Source organism: Wyeomyia smithii, chromosome 1, assembly GCF_029784165.1.
Source record: "Wyeomyia smithii strain HCP4-BCI-WySm-NY-G18 chromosome 1, ASM2978416v1, whole genome shotgun sequence".
Lineage (NCBI taxonomy): Eukaryota > Metazoa > Arthropoda > Insecta > Diptera > Culicidae > Wyeomyia > Wyeomyia smithii.
Genome location: NC_073694.1, coordinates 157097461 through 157119216, shown reverse-complemented (window position 1 = coordinate 157119216; position 21756 = coordinate 157097461). Strand labels below are relative to the sequence as shown.

Sequence of the window (21756 nt, the reverse complement as noted above, 5' to 3'; positions counted from 1 at the left end):
TTCTCCAGGGAATTATAATTGGTGCTATTTGGCAAGAGGAACGAGTATCGATATAGTAGAACAGTAAGCGTGTAAGGAAGAGTATCACATTACACACAAGCACTAATAAACAAAAATAATAAGCATGCCACTTCTCAATAGCTGTATTGCTATTAACAGAAGCGCGGAATACAGCAGACACCCGGGCATATCTCACAATAGATCTACGATTCTGGTCGCAGTGAGGAAGTCCATACAAGAAAAAAAAAAGTTATTTTGTTTATTATTTTTTGTAATTTTCCGTCATTCCTTATAATTTTGTGTCATGTTTCAGCGGTTCAAATTTTTGCAGTTTACGAAGTTTGGTAATTATGTTACGTTGCTTTTTCAGGGTAGCGGAAAAGTTTATAAAATCAAATCGCCTGATTTTCCTTGATATACCATGGAACGGGGTGGAATTGATCAATTTTTATAACAATTTCCAATTAACTAGCTTCATGTGAATTTTTTCCCGAAATAGTATAATTATAAAACAAGTACTGGTATGTTCTCCAATAAACCTCAACGGATTTTGATGAAATTTCTATCGTCTACTTCATGAAATAAATTCGATAATTCTATAAGGTACTATTAAGTAAATCGGGATGAAATTTATCACCATTGAAATCCAAAGATTTTTTGTTACTTAACGCTGGTCTTACCTCCCCCCTCCCCTATGTAAGAAATCGTAACTTTCATAGATACCCCCCTCCCCCTTGAAAGCGTTACGTAATGAATGGATGCCGCCAAAACTAGCCCTGGAATTAAAATTTTTGTGGTTTCCTACGAATTCGTCAGTATAGGCAAACTTCGATATAAGGTACCCTCGTTATAAGGTACCTTCGATATAGCGTCACTCGATATAAGGTACATTTTACCTCGATATAAGGTACATATTTATATTATGTTACAAATAACTCCGATATTGGTATGGAAACTTCTATAAACAACATACTGGCTATCATGTCAACATTTCTGCTTACTATTGATTATTTAAAGAGTGTCCATAAATTACGTTACACTCAGCGGAAGTTTGAAAAAACGTACAAAAATTTAATTTTGCCGAGAAAACATGATATACTGTGGATGGGAACGGGGGAGCTGATGAAAAAAATTAACTTAAAGTTTGACCCCTGTACAATCTGTGTGAAATCTAAAATACAATGCTCAAAAAATGTTCCAAGCCCAGTTTTTCTTTCATAAACCGCACTTGAACACTCTCTCAGCTGAAACGAATTTTGATTTAAAAAAGAGCATTTTTATCAAAAACGTCATAGAACCTAGGAAAAAGTTGAAAATATGCTTAAAGTATGCTCGGCAGAATAATGTATTTCTCAAATATGAAAAAATGTCTAGGACATAGTAGGCCTCTTAAATCACACCCCAAAAAGTTTATAGGTATTTGTTTTTTTAGACATTTTGAGAATGTGCGTTTATGAAACTACCTGTATGTGGTCTATTTTTATGAGATAGACACAAAGTGTCTTCAGCTAAGTTTTTCTACATAAAATTACCTACAACTTTGCTAAAGATTGCATTTTGATTTGATAAGTCATAAAATAAATAAGATTATCGTCTCACTTTTAGGCAGATTAATCAAGAATCTATTTGCCTTAAAAGTTTCTCCTCAAGATATAAACAAAATTTGTCAAATAGACTATAGCATTTAAATGGCATTTTTACACTCAAAAGGTTGGCGATCACGTTTTTCACGTTTTAAACCAGTATTCAATGTGCATTTCTGGGCCACTTTCATGTGTAATGAAAATTTAGTTCAAACGGTCATTTTGAAACCCAACGAGGGAAATGCAAGTTTTGAAATCCTAAGGAACAGAGAAATAATTAAAAAAGATCTCAACCCGTAAGCAGATATTCATGGTTCTTATTCATTGAACAAAAAATTAAAAAACAAGAAGAAAAAAAAGAAGTATTTTCGATACAAAAGTGTGTATGTTTGTAAATAAATAGTAAATAAAAACTAGTAATAATAACATAACGGCTTGAATTTTTTTGCAATTTTTAATGCTCTAGACTACCTTTTATTTAGACGCGGCTGAAAGTTTCCAAAAAAGCAAAAAAATGTGATTTGTACTGTATTTAAAACAAGTCGGTTCAAACTTATAGTTGGATACTATTTCCAAAATAAACTATACGTAGACAAAAGACAACAAAATAAAGTGTTTGAAGCCCTATTGTTGAAAATGTTTCATGATTCGATATAAGGTACAATTCGATATAAAGTACAAATCAAAATTCGATATGTACCTTATATCGAAGTTTGCCTGTATTTCTTTAATGGTATCCCGATCAGTCAAAAATATCAGGATTATAACAAATCTTGATATATTGTTACGCACTTTTTGCATCAACTTGTGTTCTAAACTTGGTCTCGTAAATAGTTAAAATATCAAAATTTCTATCAAAATTATTTACTGATTATAACAAATTATAGCAAATTTTGTAAGGTTTTTGGCAGAAAAAGATCAAAATTAGTTAGAATGTACACTATTCTGTCAATTGAATAACAAATTCTGTTATAAATATGGTTTATAAAAACACACTTTTGAACATTAAAGTGTATGATAACAGAATTTGATATAATTCTGTACTCTTTATCATTCTGGCATATCAAGAATATTGCAGGCTTTGTTATTTCTTCAAGTTCAGATATATTTGTGATACCCGTTTGTTATAATCGTTTGATCGGGATGGAATGATCATTGTTGAAAATTACATTTATTGAGCTTTTATCAAACTTTACTCACTTCTCCAAATTTAACGTAACAACTAAGAGTACTTTAAGCACATAAATACTTTTTTTGTTATTTGCATACTTGTTTGATCAAATTTGATTGAGTTTTGACTGAGTAAGAAGACTTTTCGAAAATATAAAAAGTTGCACGGGGCATGCAAGGGTTAACTTTGACAGGTATGTGAATCATGCAAAAGTTGCGTTTAAGGACACGTTAACATTGCCTAGTGTTGTAAGAGCAATATCTTTTGATTAGTATTTTTTATCACGAATTTTCAGGTGATCAATTTCACCCCATTCCACGGTACCCTGAAAAATATGCTCTCCTGGTCTCGAGGTAGAATGTTGGCCCAACAGGCCAGTCGTCGTAGGTTCGAGTCTTCACTTCACAATAAACGAACTGCAGAATTATTCACATTTATCATCTTTACGAATTTTTTAAAGCACATTTTTTTAAATCAAAATTTTGTGGAAAAGTTAACATTACAAGAACTGATTTTTTCAAGGACAAGTAGGAGTTGAATTAGATGAAAAGCAGTCTTATGAAATGTTAGATAAACAGTATTGGAAGAAGGAATGGCCTTAGATTGAAAAACTTCTCTGTAGATACCGAGCATCTACAATAAACAAGAAGTAATTAAAAATCCTGAATTAGAATATTTTATTTGTGAGTTGCATTGTATTCAATCATGATGAACTTAAATCAAACATTGTCTTCAACGCTTTAGAAAAGCCACTTATGCAGGTCGTGAGCCCCACTTCCCAGATTGTACCTACGGTCTCCCACGCCGTGTTCCGCCAAGTTGACCCAACTTTCAACCATTCAACATTGTTTCCCGAAGGACCAGCTGAGCTTCTCCGGCGTGCATTTCCCCACACACACATGTTCGGCGCGCATCAATCACCAGCGCGCCACCGTTGATGAATTCCGCGCCAGTTGCCTTGATCTGTGTGCTGCCGCACGTTGAACTGTCTTTCGCTCTCGCTCGCCGTTTAAGGTGGCCTTTTCCTATACAATTTTGAGGTTAGAGTTCTTTTTACTTTTGTAGTTTGAGCGTAAAAAAAATCGGCTTCCACTAAATAAACAGCACTCAAATTGCTACTTCAGGCATGCAACAGTTGTGAAAACAATTGATCAAAGTTTCATGTACGTAGTCTTCATAAATCAAGAAAAAATTAGATTGCAAGATTCGAGTTGATCGCGATCACGTCCCGATTCACCTTAAAGTTGGCGCTTAACATCGAGTACCACATCAATGGCAATCTAGAACGTGGCAAAGTTGATCTTCCACTTCAGCAACCCGCCCCGACCGGCAACGCAAACCGTCACCGGTCCGCGTAATCGCGATAAATCTCATTTGAATACCCTGCAAAGAACGGTCATGCTTTCAAATGCTCTCGCATTGATTTGCATAACTACGTCGTGCAAATCCGTGGTCTTGTGATAAAACTCGACTCACCACGGGGTTCGGCGTCTTGTAGTCTTAGGAAGTGTGTATATTTTAGCAAGAGAGAGAAAGAGAGAAACGAACTGGAAGATCAAGTTTATGATCATGATTTCCTTGGATTCGTCCCCATGTGTGCTGTGATTTGTTAGGAGAGGACCAAAGGATGACGAAGCACGACTGGCTCATTGTCGTGGCGAGCTACAGCTTCCTACAATTAAACCCGATTGGACAGGCACTGGTGTACTAGTAAACACCAGCTGTTGCATAAACTGAGCATTAATCAATCGTCGACCGAGCGGAAGAAAGTAGAGCTCGGTACACGTTTAATTGAGAGTTGATTGCGGTCATTGCTTCTAATGTGTTTGCTTGCCAGTGGTCTCGATGGTCACGCACCGGTCGGTGAAGGTCGTTTTCCGACATGGATTACAGCCACAGATTCATGCTGAGGAATCTCACACGTTAACGTGCATCATTGTGCGACACTGTTTAGCCAGCAAATGCACTTATCAACCTGTCGCTGCATTTTAATTACCTGCGGCAAACTCAAGCTGATAACAAGCTCGTGTGGACGCAAAGCGGTTGTTATCGCGGCACAGGGACTGACATCATCCTCTTGATTTGCGTTCATTTTCTTTTAACAGCCCCTGTAACTCCCGATGCTGTAATTCCGCCCGAGACTATTTACCGACTGATAATTGGTGGATGCAGCGGGGGGATTTAATTTGCAAGTTTTTGTCACGCTCTCGTGACACATTCACAAGCTGCTGGTTTTTTTCTCCCTCAGTCCAGAATCCTGCCCTGGTGTTCCCGCGGGATTTAAGCCATAAACCCTACAGACGATTGTCGTTGTCGTCTATTTGCAATCAGCTATTGTTCGAGCTTTCATTATCTGGAGCGTGACTTCGCTCAAGTAGCCGCCGTCATTTGCGCGGACATACTGCCCGACCATCGGGGTTGATATTTTGTTTCCAGGGCTGCGTTTCGTTCTGCTCTACCGTTTGTCGTTTACCTTCCACGGGGAACGGTGTGTTGAATGGCAATCCGTCAGTGCAGCTTGAAGATAATGCGGTTTGCGGGTTCTGGATTGAGCGTGACAGAATGCCAGGTCCACATGGATCGTTTTATTCCCTACCAAACTCATTTATTCCAATATTTTGCAAAACAAATGAACTTTTTTTTGTTGATTATTTATCCTCCGAATCGATTTGGTGACTACCCATATCAACTAGTGAATAACCTTGCGAAATTCTGTTTAAGTGTGAGGCAACATTCGTGCACATTCATTCACTCTTGAGTAGCAGCACATGCACGTACTAGATTGCGATCAAGAAAATCGTAGTTACAAAAATACATGTTTTGTGCCACGATGATTTGTGCTGGAAAAAGTATTGAATGCACAACTTAGTTCTCAATATCAACCCGGTGGCATCACTGACGTTTACGTACAACATAAGTGAAGCCAGCATTAGCTGGATAACTGGATCAATTTTGCATGCAATTTGACAGCTGATTCATCGAAACACGAAAAAAAGCAGTGTTCATACGTGCATACAGTATCGGTGTTCAGCGGCAGTGTGTTTATGTGTTGTTTTCGGGTGATGTATTTATTGCACATAACGTCGAGTGCTTTGCTTGATGAATCAATAAATGAACGGGTTGCATTATTATAGCATGTTCGAACGGCGGTGTTTCTTGCAGGCAGCTGACATCGCGCGACGATTCAATGATTACCATCTCAATGTATGTGTAAATGAGATAAAATATCAACGCTACTTTTGACATTTACAAAGCTAAGCTGACCTTTTTTTAAATGATTGAATTTATTCGAGCGCATAACTTTGTACAACATATATTATGCTTCGTTCGTCATGCTTACACTACTGTGTGAACAAACCTTCAAAAACATAGATGAGACTAGCGCCACTGTCTTTCACGGCAGCTTCAGGAAACAAGGCCGATGCCAACGGGTTGCTCGATATTCATCAATTTTGCCATACATAAAACGTGATGAACCATACTGAGGTATATGGTAAACAATCAGCGTTAACACATTAGTGATTTGATTGTGGTGCCATATCTTGTGCTGAATAATAATCATTTACGGAAAGCGTTACGGCAGCTTCGAGAGTTGAAAAAGTTTACAAAAATCCTGTTCTAATTAAAACGACATGCTGTGATTGGTTTGGTCGTTTCAAATAAGATAATTTCAACGACGACAACTGGTCGGCATGCGACCAGACCGAACCAAGCGCCAAAAACATTATTTCGAGTAATCGGCGTTTGAAGTTTAAACACCCCGTATGTTTTCTGCAAGCTGCTACATAGAATTTTCGTTATAAAATTATTATGAATTGTCCAAATGTTTTTTGGATTATTGGTTTTCCCGTCCACTAGTGTAATGACTCAATTTTCAAAAAAATGGCGCTCGGTTCGATCTGGTCGCACGCCGACCAACTGTCCACGTGAAGAAAATCCAAAAACCTTCAAAGACGCTGAGTCGGAGCGATCCTTGCCAAATGCAGGGACAGCTTGCTTCGGAATTGAGAGTTACCCGTCAAGTAATTTTCATTCAAATGTATGCTTGGGGGATGATTGAAGTACAAGGAACTTAGATTCCTTATGATTGGAAGCTAGGGGACATTGATCGGCGTTTTTTCGCCTGTTGAAATATGTTTCAGCGGTAAAAAAGGAAGAGTTTTTCTCATAGCATCGTAACGGGTGATGGAAAATGGATTAATTACAGGAACCCAAAACAAGAAAGTTATGGGGACTCGGTCATGCAAAAAAAAAAGTAGGAGGGTGGTATTCAAGACACGACCGCATGACGTTGACTACCGTATTCTTATTAAAAAAAAATATTCCATTGAAGCAAATAGTAGAGAGAATTGCAACGCTTCTTTTACAAAACTTCTGTAATGAAATTTCGAGGCACCAAAAGGTACCAGTTGCCGATTATTCTCGTTTACTGGTTAGTCCGTCCAGAATTCCAGCCATTTTAGTATTTTGCACTAGCCATTTACCACTAAAGCCACCAGCATTACGGGTGAAACCGGCACGAGATGACCGGTTCTATTTTGTCTTTCCTCCTTACAGCTGCTAACACCTAGCGCTGTCGTGAAATTAACATCAACATAAACATGCATTTTTGCAAGGTTTTTTTCCGCTAGCAGCAGCAATTGTAAAACATAAAATTCAACTAACCGCTTCTATTATAAAACTGCGAGGTTGCCGATTTCTTGTTTACTGGTAGGGACGTTGCGATACCACCGATACTAATACAGAATCGATCCTTCTACTTCCGATACTCGCATTTTTGGTATCGATGTTTTATCAGCGATACTTCATTAATATCGATACACACCTCTCAGTATCAAAAAGACTCAAAACAACCCTGTAAAGAAGAACGAACGAAGCAGAAAACTTGCTGTTTCCTGTGCCATTTTGATGCATCGTATGCATGCATGCCATCTCATCGGCAATGCCAATTTAACAGAAATTTCTGTAGATTAACCTACGGGAACGATCCTTTTCTACGGTCATGCAGATCCGAAGGTAAAATCTACAAAGCCATGCAAGCGGTTCTTTTGAAAACAGCATCAATTATTAAGGAAAAGCGTAATTGACTTACGACTAAGTGTCTGCAGAAGCGGGTGTTTCTAGATTCAGTAAATTTAGAGACCATTTTACGAACTGACAGGTGTTACGTATTCTGCTGTTGATGATGTTGCTTTTACGTGCGTTATGTCAGCGGTTCCTAGCTTTCTGTCAAAATTTCATTCATAGATTGAGTTCAAAAACGTCTCGTAAAATGGCCTATATAAATGGTTTAATTGAATTAAACGTTTTATCTTGTGGAATAAATAATAAAAAAGAATTATGAGTTATATTTTGAATGAACTGGTATCGCGCAACGATACTTTTAGGTATCGATACGTTAGCCTCGATACTATCGGAAAATCAGTACTGGCTCTCGATACAGGTATCGATCCTAAGTATCGATGTTTAATGGTATCGCAACGTCCCTATTTACTGGTTTCTGTCCAGAATTCCAGCCATTTTAATATTTTGCAGTAGCCACCAGGATTACGGGTGAAACCGGCACGAGATGACCGGTACTATTTTGTTTTTCCTCCTTTTAGCTGCTAACACCAAGCGTCCGTATGTATCCGGTACGGTTTAATAATGAAACTGATGGGGTGAAACGTTCGAACGATACGTTTTATACCAAGGCTTCGTCAGATAATTAGAAAGAAGGAGGGGCTACATAGATGATGGAATGGTAGAGACAAATGTTTCTTGAAAGCTGCGCCGGCCGCTGTCGTAATATTAACACCAACACAAACATGCATTTTTGCAAGGTTTTTTCCGATAGCAGCAGCATTTGGTAAAACAGAAAATTCAATTAGCCGCTTCTGTACCAAAATTTCGAGGCACCAAAAGGTGCCAGTTGCCGATTATAGTTTCTTGGTTAGTCCGTCCAGAATTCCAGCCATTTAAGTGTTTTGCAGTAGCCATTTACTACTAAAAGCCACCAGCATTACGGGTGAAACCGGCACGAGATGACCGGTACTCTTTTGTCTTTCCTCCTTTCAGCTGCTATCACCTAGCGTTCGCATGTCACTGGTGCGGTTTTGGAATTAAAATGATGGGGCGCCGGCCGCTATCGTAAAATTAACACCAACAAAAAGATGCATATTTGCAAGGTTTTTTCCGCTAGCAGCAGCATAAACATCGGAAACAGAAAGTGACAACAACAATAACCACAAAGTCAGATCGATTGTATCCGTTAGTGTCGACTGTGCTTGGGAAGAGAGGTAGTGATTGGCTGCGCGGTATGATTTAGACAATCGATATTAATTACCAATTTTTCAATAGTGTATCTCAAACAATAGTTTGTTTTTGTTACATAAATTTAACCGTAAAAGAATTTCTGATCGATTGATGCCAAAACCTCGAAAACCTGATTATAGATGACTGCAAAATAAGCGCTCAAAACCTGACCACTTTTCTCTGGTTTTCCCTGGTTGAATTACTAGATTTTCAAATTCAGGGGCCTAACTTCGATATAGACGTTAGTCAACGTCAAAATTGTAACAATACAACCAGAGACACGAAAAAGTGATTTTACTGCATGACCACGCTTACTAGTCATGTTCTCCAGATATTGCGCCTCTGACAAAATTGTTTGGGCAATACTTTGCATGACTTATAGGTGATTTTTTTTATTCAAAATAAAGTTGCATTTTTATAAAAAAATAGCCTGATCTAAAATATTTAACGAAAAGTTTTATGGAAATTAACACGAGATTATTTGAAAAAAAACTGTTTAAACGAAACAAATGACGAACTTCCAAGCGAAATTATACCAACTACAAATTATATATTATTACGGATAATCGCCATTTTTTAAAACTTCAAACATTATCAATTATTTTTCGAATGCAATCAAATTGCACAAAGCATTGCAAAATCATGTCTGTGATTTATGTTATATTAATATGATCGCATTTCATGAGAAACAATTCTATTTCAAGGACTGTTGGCGCCACTTTTTTGATTTGCTTAATAAATGTAGATCTGCGGTCACACATTCTAAAATTTGCAAGGTAAGGAAATTCAACATTGCTCAGGAAACTCGAAAAAGGCCGATTGTAGTTTTTACTTGGCAGGAGGAATGAAACAATTTATTTAGTTTAGCTTCAGCTTCGGACCCAGCGTGCTTGTCTAGCTCTCCTGGCAATAGCAAACGAACGGAAGTCTAAACTTCTTTGATGGCTTGTTTCTGGTGCCATCTGAACAAAATGCTTGTTGTATAACTGTCAGTTGACGAAAAACTAATGTTCTTCATGCACAACGTTCGTATGTGTACCTACAAACAGTGAGCAGCGCATGCGTCTCCTTTTTCAAATTCTTTCATTCCACATCCTACGCTGCGTCGCTTAAATCTTGCGTAGGTTCTCTCCGTAGGTATTGAAGGCAATCGAGCGGGTTTTTCCACTATCGCATTGCTATTGAGCAAGTCCACGATACTTCGCAAATCGATTCTGATCGACCATTAAAGAACTGATAGTGTAGAATGACCTCTTTATCAACTTGGAACAACTGTACAAAGTTTCAGCGAAATTAGAAAGGACATCATGAAAAAGATATTTATTTTTATTCATTTTCCATGGAATAGATTAGAAAATCTTCTAAGGTTCCTCCCGGATGCAGAAAATTATTATATATGATTGCTTTCCCAAGCACGGTCGACAGAATTATAGACCTAGTAATTTGAAATGTACTGTACGCGGCTGTATTCCCATATTAGAGGCGACGTACAACAGCGTCTGACCCAGAGCGGGCGGCTGAATTATGGAATGCTGTATCCCGCCAGCCACACCTAAGATGGCAGCCCCAACAGCAGGATGTAGGTAACGCGACCCTGGTAAGGTAGCATACCGAAACTTTTCTTCAAACACGAACAACGAATCTGTAATGTACTATTTAGTCTATATGAGAGCCTGTTTCAGCAGAATTCGCTCATGTTAGTTCTAAACAGCAACTACAATAATCCTTACTTAGCAGTGGCAGTGGATAGCAGCAGCAGCAATAGGGGCGCTGCACTTCCTTTCAGCTGATGTAGCAGCACTTCCTCTAGTAAAAAGCTGCCTTAGTGCAGTAGCGAGCAGCATCAGTAGAAGGTACATTTACATTAGCCGGCACTTCCTCTAATGAAAAGCTGCCGTATTTTGAGAACGCACCAGGGATACCAGATGTGCAGATTGGTCTGCAAAACGCAGATTTTCAGGGTCCGTGTGCAGATTTCTATTGATTCGCAGATTTTTGCAGATTTTCCATTGGTTCTGCAGTTTTTTGTCAGAGTCTCCTTATATTTGCGCAGATTTTCTCAAAATGTGTGCAGATTTTTGCAGAATTTTACCTGCCCGAGCGATTTTTTTTTCGAATCACGAATAGATTTTTTTTTCAGATTTCAAGCAGATTTTTCCGGGTTTTCGAGCAGTTGCAGACATTTTTCAAAAACATCTGGCATCTCTGGAACGCACAAACATTTTGGGATGCTGACATTTGAAATATATGGGCCATTAAATTTCCAGTGTGAAAACAGCTTTCAACTGTGTTATCTGAAAACTGCCTTAATCTTATCTATCGGGGAAGTACACAGATGCGATCAACATTATATTCGATATGAAATTGAACAACAATTGCCCTTATGAAGACAACGAACAAATTATTGAAAATTTAATATTTTCTCGTTTTCCGCTAGAAATAAAAGCATTTATTTACTTATTTTAAATATTATTTACTTTTTATTTTAATCTGCATGCACTCTGACTGTTGCAACTTGTTTGCATTGTATAGTGTTTGTTCCATTCCTGTTCATTTATGCATGTGCAAACTGGAATTCGGTAGCCCCTGAACTTCTCTTTTAAACAAATTTTTAAGCATATTCACTACATGTAATGTATCAAACAACCTTATGTAGTTCTACGTCAACCTTGCGGTCGTGGCTTTGCATACAACCCTCGTGATTTTTTATTATAAGAAGGACTTATTTTATCAAGAGGAAGGAGTCTTATCGAAACCTCGTTCCTCCTACCAATACCACGTCACAATCACAATTCCCTGAAGAGGCACTTAATGCTTTACCTCTGGTTAATGTTATTATAAGTAGGACCTATATTTTGTTAAGAGGAAGGAGTCTCATCGAAACCTCGTTCCTTCATTACAATTCTCGCGCCATAATTACAATTCCCTCAGGATAACTACAGTGATCACCCGATTATATCACCCCCTAGATGATGTTTGGGGTGATAAAATAGGGAAAGTGATAAAATCAGGATTTTTTTAAATAATATTTTGTTATAAAAGTTGTTGAACCAATAATTTAATACGTAAAATTAGCGATTTAAATTACTACAAGAAATCTAATCATGTAAAAAAGCAGTTCTATCTGTCTTTCTGTCTCTCTGATCCTTATAGACTTGACACTTACTGTACCAATCGGCATGAAAATTTGTATGTAGGGGTTTTTGGGGCCGGAAAAGGTTGTTACAGTAGTTCGAGACCCCTCCCTCTTATAAAAGGGAGGGCTCCCATACAAATATAACACAAACTTCTGGCAACTTGAAAAGTAATTAAGCAAATGGAACCAAATTTGACATGGTGAGGTTTTTAGGAGTAAGAAATATGTCAATGGTTTCTTAACAACCCTCCCTCCTCTTAAAGGGAGGGCTCTCATATAAGTGGAACATTCATTTCACTACTAGTTCGTAGATTAGGTACTAGTGTTTGCATAAAGCTGTGAAGTTGTGCTGTTAGTGTCATACATATCTGCACCTCAAAAAATTATTTTCTCGTGATTTTCAGCTATTTTCTAAGGTAACGGAAGAGGAATCAGAAATGAGCCCAAAATGTGCATACGTGATTTCCTGATAGCCCTTTCACAAAATAGCTCTTCAATACATTTCAAAACACATGAAAATTGCGACTTTTTTTAATTTTTCTTCATTCACACGCAAGCAGAAAACAGAAGAAAACAATTCGATGACGTACCTAGTTTAAACAACACCGATGAATTTAGAAATAAAAATTATTCGAGGAGACTTTAAAAGACGAAAGTTTGGAGATGGTGGACGTGCAATTACCCCTGAAAATATTACAGGTCGGACTCGATTATATAGTCTCCGATTTTTTTTCCACTATATATAATTGAATCAGAGAAAAAAATGTTTTATATTTATTTTTCATGAATCATTTGTTGTTTTCGAATAAAAAAGAATGTTATTTTTGATTCATCTCCATAAAAGTTGGAAAACACATTTCTTACAAAAAAAATACATATCTTGTAGTTATTTCTGATGTAATTGCAGTCAAATGTAAACAAAACTTATTTTAAAAAATTATAAAAGTATATGTAGATTTGTTAACTTGTTTGTATTAAATTTCTAAAATTGTTATAAATTTTTTTTTTTATTTTTTTTTATTTTTGAAATAATTTTTATTCAGGTATTTTTTATTTTTAAATTTTTTAAAACAATTTTCAAAATTTATTTTTTTTAAATTTTTTTCTATTCTTATCAAGCGTTACGTATATTCTATATATTCTCTCACGACATATTAGCTCTAGATAAGTCATATTTAAAATTCAAGAAAAAAAATCACAGGAGGGTTGTGTGCAAAGCCACGACCGCAAGGTTGAAGTAGAATACTTTTACAAGAGAGATAACTCGGCTGCTTGCGTGTCAGTCATTTTCCTAGTAAATAAATGTTGACCGCTCATTGGCAGTATTGAAAATTCTGTGCAAATGAAGTTGAAGTACCACTCAATTTCAGTTTGCACATATAAATACGACCTCAAAGAACAGGAAAAGTACAAACTGTTTGCGGCGTCAACAGTCAGAGGATATGTACATGTGAATTCAAATTAAGATAATTAACTTTTGGTTAAAGCTCAGAACGAGAAAATATTAAATCTTCAATTCATTTGTTTGGTTGTCCTGTAAAGAACAGTTTGTTGTTGAATTTAAAATCGGATATGACGCTGATTGCATCTCTGTATTACGCCGATAGCGGGAGTTATGGTGAATTTGCGTATGACGAAGGCATCGTATTACCTGTTTTATTGAATGAGAGAAAGAGGAATATTGTAAAATTTTGTAAACATTTAATTCAAACAATATTACCAAATCGTAGTCAGGCACTCTGATAACAAAGTTGAAGGCTGTTTTCACACTGAAAATCAGACAGCCAGCAAGTTTTGATTGCCAAAATCCAGAATGCTTGTGTAGTTGCCAAAATAAGGCAGAGCTTCACCGGAGGAATGCCGAAACCCTCAACCGGCAAGGATGCTTCGATAGCAGGAAAATAGTGGTTTCGCATTGAGGAACGACATCGTAGTTAGGGATTCTATTCTATTCACCCGGCCGTAGGTTAATGTACAGCTCTACTTACGGCTGTACATTAACGTACGGCCGGGCGAATCGGTTCGATCCGCTTTTCGCGTTTAGCCTGGCAGAGTCCTAATGCGCACGTCCAATACAATAGAAAGGTGTTTTCACATCGAAAATTAGACAAGGCTTTACTGGAGTAAGTGTTGGCAAATGCATCTACCGCTAATACCGCCGCTATCGTACGAAAGCGCGTCGATTCATGTGGGGAATAATATCAACAACGAAAACTGACGCGCGTCTAAGCACATCCGAACTGTTTCCGGTTATGCTGATCACAGCCTTTGCGCTGCCCCAACAGTGGGGGGTTAACTCAATAAAGTAAAAATTAGACAACTACAACAGAATTTGATTGCATGCCGCACAGAATGTCTGCTTGTGTTGATGCCAGAAAATTATTAACTTTCAATTACTTGTTTATTTGCCTTGAAAAAGGCATTTTGCGGTTCAAGATCGGTTACTGATCGCAACCTTTGAGCTGCCCCAACAGTGGGGGAATTCAGATGTACGGACAACATGCACTGTGTGAATTAGACGGGCGCGACAGATTTAAATTGCTAAAATCCAACACAGAATGCTTGCTTGCGTGGTCAAAAATTATTAACTTACAATGACTTGTTTATTTGCCTTGAAAAAGGCATTTTAATTTTCAAAATTGGATTTCCTAATGGCAATCTTCATGCTTCCCCAACACGGGGGGAATAATGGCGGTCTGGCGACACACGCTGAGAAGAACCGCGCTGCTTCTGAGACGTGGTAACCAACCACAGGGCTAGTGCTGCTGCTAAGGAAGCTAAAGCTAAGAAGCTGCTAAGGTTGTCGTTGTCTAGCACTATTATGAGCGGCTTCGGCTGAAACAGGCTCTTATATAGGTTGCAAGGTATATGATTCTGTCGACCGTGCTTGGGAAGCAATCATATAACGACCAATTAGAGGTCGAATTTTTCGTTTTGACAAGGCTTGACTATTTTCAATAGTACAATAGTTTGAATAATAAAATTACAATTATCTTCTTTTGGGAAGAATCTTAGAAGATTTTCCAATCTATTGCTGCAAGAACGAAGGAAATCTATCGAATATTAACCGATTTATTAGCATTTTAAATTGGACATATTTTTCACTTTTTTCGGTTTTAGATTTTTATTTCACATCCCTATGTAGCCGAACTTCCTGAGAGAAGTATTCTACTTCAAAATTTTTTTGCTTCTATATACAATCGAGTCTAAAACTTTATATGATCGAATCATGTATAATCGAGTCAATATATAATGGAATCTCTATATAATCGAGTCCTACCTGGCATTTTTGGAAGGCTGATAACTTTGTAAAAGGTTTGAAAATTCGGAAAAATGTGGGAAAAAGTTAGAACGAAAATTGGGATTTTTAGTGCTTTTGGAAAGAAAACTTCATATGGTTCGTAATATGTAAGAGATTTGCTGAAGATACTATGCGCCTATCTTAATTAAATGAAGAAGGAAATTTTCTATCTAACTTTTGGATAAATTGATCACCCATTTTTATATATCAAAAGATGCGTTGTTAACCCTCTAGTGCCCAAATAAGTTTTTAGACGGACTTCGAAAAAATCACTATGAAGGCTCATAAACATTTTTTAAGTTCTTGTTGAAGCTTTTTAGAAGTACAATTGAAGACCGTCTGAAGGCGGCACTGGGCACTAGCGGGTTAATAGCTTGAAAAATATGTGAATATACGTTATGGCTTGAATCACTATTCATTTAATCGAACGAAAACACCAAAATAAAACATTGTGCAATGGTAGAGTTTTCAATGAAAACTATATTCAGAATGATGTTATTGGGCAAGATCGCGCCAAATGACCTATGGTCGAATATCGACCATTTTTGATTTGAATGAAACTTTGCACACGTATTTGGCTTAGCAAACTGAGCATTTTTCACAGATGGAGAGATTTTTTACACCCATGAGTTACATTCTAAAAGGGCGTATGCCTTTTGGCATAGGTTTTATTCGAAGCATTGTAGCCCAGAAACCGTTGGTTGTATAGAAAAACTGTCTGAGAATGAGTTGTAGGGAATTAAAAATGCACCATAAAAAAATATACACTGTACAAAAAAAATTTTTATTTACCAAAAAAAAAAAACTTAAAATAAACATTAAATTTCAATTTAAGAAAAAAAAGAGTTGATTTTTTTTTTTTAAAGAAACCTGACGTTAATACGCAACTTTTAAAAAAAAGTCCAGGATGGAGAAATGAAAAATAATTTTTTTATGGTAGATTAATTTTTTTATGAACATTCGTATTCAAACATTTTTTAAAATATTTGTATTCTGATGATTTTAAAAGATGCAGAGAGTTATTTTGAATCAAAAAGTTCTTGGTAGTAAACATTCTAAAGGCATCGGTTTTCGAGTTATTTTAAATTTAAGCTCAATAAATTATTAATATTTCGGAAAATACACGTTTTTTTTTTAAATTGTCCATGGTTCTCCAGCAAAAACCATACGTTCATTGGAATACTTGATCAAAAATATACAATTCATTCTTTGACAACAAAACGATTGGATAAATAACTCAAGCGCTAAACCTTAGCCTACCTACACTTTCCCCCTTGCCGAATGTTTTATAAAAAAATATGTTTGTCGTGCAACACTACCTACTTGTTTACTAATAATAACTGTTTGTAAAGTACGCAACCAATAACTACTGGGTTACCTATAATATCTGTTTTCGTATATAAATACGATTGCACTACTCCAGATGTGTTAGTAACAGTTTGCATTTTGTGAAGATGAATAAAGTGAAAATGGAATACACCAAGCCCAAATGCTGTAAACCCTTTCCTGATCATCGGTGCTCATCAAGCTCACGCAAATTAAACGAAAACGTTATTGCAAAATTAAAAATATTGAACAGTCAAGCTCATTTTAATACGTTTCTATTAATTTGTGATTCGTGTAGTTATTGGAATGATAGTCAAGCCACCATTCATCCCTTCGTTGTTGACTATTCAGAACCTGGAACACTTAAGAATATCAGCTTCATCATAATATCGGAAGTACTCCATCATGATACTGTTGCGGTTCAGGTGTTCATTGCCAAATTAATGAGTTTTTTGAAAACAACAATACAGTTGAAAAAGCGATATTAATGTCTGAAAAAACTTTGCAAGTTCAAAACAAAATATAACGTCGATGCAGAGTGGCATTTTTTGCGACTTCTCATGATAAAGGCCCATGCGATGCAATTGTTGGCATATTAAAACGAATGGCAGGAAATGAAAGTTTAGCTAAAGAACATGAACATCCCATTACAAGCGCAAAAGAATTGTATGATTGTAATAAAAAATCATCAAAAATGTCATTTAGTTGGGTATCATATAAAGAATATGAACAAGGAGTAACAGAATGGAGCAATATTTTCAAAAAATCTATAATAATAGCTGCCACACAAAAGTATTACTCTTTTGTTCCGATTTCAGAAAATAAGATACAAACGAAGCTGTTTTCAAAAGATGACGAATCATTTACTTATGATTGATGTATATAAAATATAAGGAGAAACTAGTTCTGTGAAGTATCTATATCATAAAAAAATATGTTCCCAAGATAATAAAACTCGAAAATAAATATTTGATTCTTATATATATTTATATCACTTAGAACAATTAACTCTTTTCTTGAGAACCGTTCGCCCAAACGTTTTGTTGTCAATGAATGAATTGTATATTTTTGATCAAGCATTCCAATGAACGTATGGTTTTTGCTGGAGAACCATGGACAAATTAAGAAAAACGTGTATTTTCCTAAATAATTATAATTTTTCGAGCTTAAATTAGAAATAACTCGAAAACCAATGCCTTTAGAATGTTTACTACCAAGAGCTTTTTGATTCAAAATGACTCTCTGCATCTTTTAAAATCATCAGATTACAAATATTTTGAAAAATGTTTGAATTAGAATTTTCATAAAAAAATTAATCTACCATACAAAAATTATTTTTAATTTCTCCATCCTGGACTTTTTTTTAAAAGTTGCGTATTAACGTCAAGTTTCTTTAAAAATAAAATAAAAAAAAAAACAAATCAACTCTTTTTTTTTCTTAAATTGAAATTTGATGTTTATTTTTAATTTTTTTTGGTCAAAAAAATTTTTTTTGTATAGTGTATATTTTTTTATGGTGCATTTCCAATTCCCTACAACTCATTCTCAGACAGTTTTTCTATACAACCAACGGTTTCTGGGCCACAATGCTTCGAATAAAACCTATGCCAAAAGGCATACGCCCTTTTAGAATGTAACTCATGGGTGTAAAAAATCTCTCCACCTGTGAAAAATGCTCAGTTTGCTAATCCAAATACGTGTGCAAAGTTCCATTCAAATCAAAAATGGTCGATTAAATTTTCGCGTATTTCCAGGCGATTTGAAATGATTTTGCTCTATTCTACCCAGAGCTGTGCAAAAGCAGGTACTAAAATATCGAATTTAAATATAAAATCAGTTCAAACTGACATTTTTTATGAAATGTTTTATGATGACAAAATCGGGTGAAAAAGGTGATAAAATCGGGGCAGATAAAATCGGGTGATCACTGTATGAAGTTTTAAGCCAAATAAAACACAATATTCTTCATAATTCTTGTTTGTAATGGATAAACAGGAGAACGTTGTTCCAATGTAGAAGAGTAAAAATAATATTACTCTATTAGTTTCCTGTTTAGTTTACCACCAGATTAATGAGTACAGGCAATTATCTAGCATCGAAAGTTTCCCTACTGCCACCGGCAACATTTGTCATCCGGCGGAGGACAAAGAATAGCACGATGATCTGCGCATATCCAGCCCTGTTAGGCCGTGCTGGCGCTTGTTGCTAATGAAAGCGATTAATATTTTATTTATTTTCGCTTTATTAGACTTCCAAGCAAAACACGCACACCGGTCAACAAAAGCGGAAGAGATTTGATTGGCGCAGGCTGGCCGGCGGCCATCACGAGCCGAGTGAACGAGCGCGGCAAGCTCCGCGCCGTCTCCGATGTTCACAAGTAGCGAAAACATGCATTGAAAATTGGTCAAAGCTCTAGAAAACCATCGAAACGTATCGATTTCTTTCTAGTTCCTCGCCGAACTGCGTTGCTCAGGTCTTTCTCTTTCGCTGTAACTTTTTTGCGGCTTGGTTTGGATATGACAAATTTCCTAGCTTTCAAAGTTCCGGTATCGCGGAGTAAATACATGCGGTCACTTACCTTGTAAACTTCGGAGAAAAAGCCCGAACCGATCTTCTCCCGAATGAAGTCATCCAAGCAGTACAGGGCGGACACTGCGGTACGCAGCGCCCGACAGGAGGGTCCAGTAACCGAGCGATCCGAGCAACCGCTCCGGTTTAGTGGCGGTCCGGGACCGCTATGTTGTCCTACGTTCATCGTGCTATCAGCTCACAATCACAATCACTGCCGAAATCAAAACTTGCCGAACTGCAAATGACGAGGATCTGCCACCGAAACAACAATCACTCATCGCACACACTATCGTCCGGACCCCATACTCCCCGGGGCTGGAGGATCGTTTGTCAGTTCGGCTCACCAAGCTGGACTGCAATTCCTTCCCGAACGATTTTCTTCACCACTAGCCAATGTGACCTAACGCACTTTTCTGAACCACTGCCACTGTTATTCCCAAAGATCCTGAAAGAGAAAAAAAATTCACTCGAGTTAGGTTTTATTTATTGAAAATGTGACTTGTTATTGTTGACAATACGGCACATGATGTTTCAATTATCTTCGAAGATGACCAGTTGATTGTTCTCTTGAACAATGAGCTTTTCTTCTGTCGCTATCAGAGAGCCCACTCGGGTGATGGAATTTTTTATCAGTGCAATGTGACCAAAGTTACGTCGGTCCAATCAGGCGCTATGAAACTTTGATTGCCAGCCCGATTACACGTGCTTGGTGTGATTAAATTAACCTTGAGCTACAGCAAAGATGGTTGCAGAACCTCACACCTAGCGTAATCAAAAACCCTAAGAACCCGGATTACACAATCAGCTGTCGTAAAAATCGACCCCTCACTGTAGAGTGTAATCGCCTCGGGGATTCGAGAACGATAAGTCATAAATATATTTCCACATTCGTTACGTCAATGCGAACAGTGATGATTTAGATTAGATAACATCTCAATTATAAGGCTGAGGTTTTTTTTTTGCAGAGTTGAAAACATTTCGTTGCCGATTGATTAATTCTGAACACTAACATCAAGATTGCAAAATTCGACTCATCCGTACGAATCTCAAACAATTATGACAGGAACGGAAAATTAAACCTATTTTGTTCCAGCGCGCAATGGTGTTGGTGCTCGGTATTATGTATTCCTTGCATTTTGTTTCGCTATTTACTAATTTGCTGTGACGCAGCGAATGTGAGTAACAATGCATGCGAGCGGGACGCGTAATTGTATCGTTCGTAAGGTGCTGTGCGGGAAACAGACGAATTTTGATAAGTGCTGCCATTCGTGTGAGTATGTGTGTGTGTTTTGGGATTGAAATTTCACCGATTCAAGGCATTTGACCGTCACGGAAATTGCAGAAAGCGCGAGTGAATTCGCTGTTTTGTGGCAAAATCTACACGCAACAAATCGCCGGCCCGGCATAAAGAGCGTTAGGTTACACTGTTAATCTGTCATCGCGCAACGGTGAAAAGGTGCGGCAAATGTATAATTTACGAAAACATTTATTAGATAAATTTTGTTTGTTTCGTTTTGTAATCGGTGGGAGCACCCACGCTTGTTTTCTTTTTCCTGAACGTAATTCATTAGAGAGAAAAAAAAACTTAGGTCACCTTGGTCACAATGAATCTCTTGATCGATCGAAATTCGTGGGAGTTATAAGGTTAAAACCCGCTCATAGTGCTTGAGATAAATTGATACATTAAATTAGACAATGTTTTGCTGAAATATGCTTCACGAACCGGTCCAAAACCTTGATAAGTTCACCTAGCAATAATGCGATTATTTTACATACGAAAAAAATTGTATCCTACGGTGACTTTCGTAAAACTCATATGAAGCTGGAGGAAATACAAATCTACGTTCGCTTTGTTTTTGCAACATATCACATTTCTTCTGCCCTACTTTCGGGTGTTACAAAAGTGCAAAATTATCACCGAGTTTCGGCCAAAGTCGATTCGCAATGAAATTACGCAAATTGCGGTGAAAATTACCGGTCCGTGTGGGGCTGACAGCGTACGAAAATAACCCCCGGAAGCCGCCGCTGTTGCACTCTCTGGGTCACCCAACCAATTGCATTCGGCCGCAGCAACGGCGGGACAAACATCGTGGTTCCACTGCACCGTCCAGCGAATGAAAATAGACCCGGAAAAGCGCTTCCACCAAATGCGTATGACGATCGAAACTGCCCACTAATCGAGACTATACGCGAGTCGTGTGTTACCCCGAAGGGGCAGAGTGTCGTAAGACTTACAGCCAGCAGTAGCGACGTTACGAAATCAGAAATTCCTTTCGATCAGTGTGTATATCATCAATCCGATAATAAGATTTCCTGGCGATAGGAAAAAAACTGATATGTTGTTTCGAGAGAAGCAGTAAAATTTCACGTTTCG

The 21756-nt window shown here is 37.3% G+C and overlaps 1 protein-coding gene across 1 annotated transcript in view; it reads right to left on the bottom strand.

Moving 5' to 3' along the window:
- Positions 1-21756, bottom strand: part of LOC129728570 (tyrosine-protein kinase ABL1) — a 222078-nt gene that overhangs the window by 183327 nt on the left and 16995 nt on the right. The window contains exon 2 of the mRNA XM_055687020.1: positions 19390-19827. Coding sequence (XP_055542995.1) covers positions 19390-19566 — 177 coding nt within the window. The 5' untranslated portion in view covers positions 19567-19827. The remainder of the gene's footprint in view (positions 1-19389; positions 19828-21756) is intronic.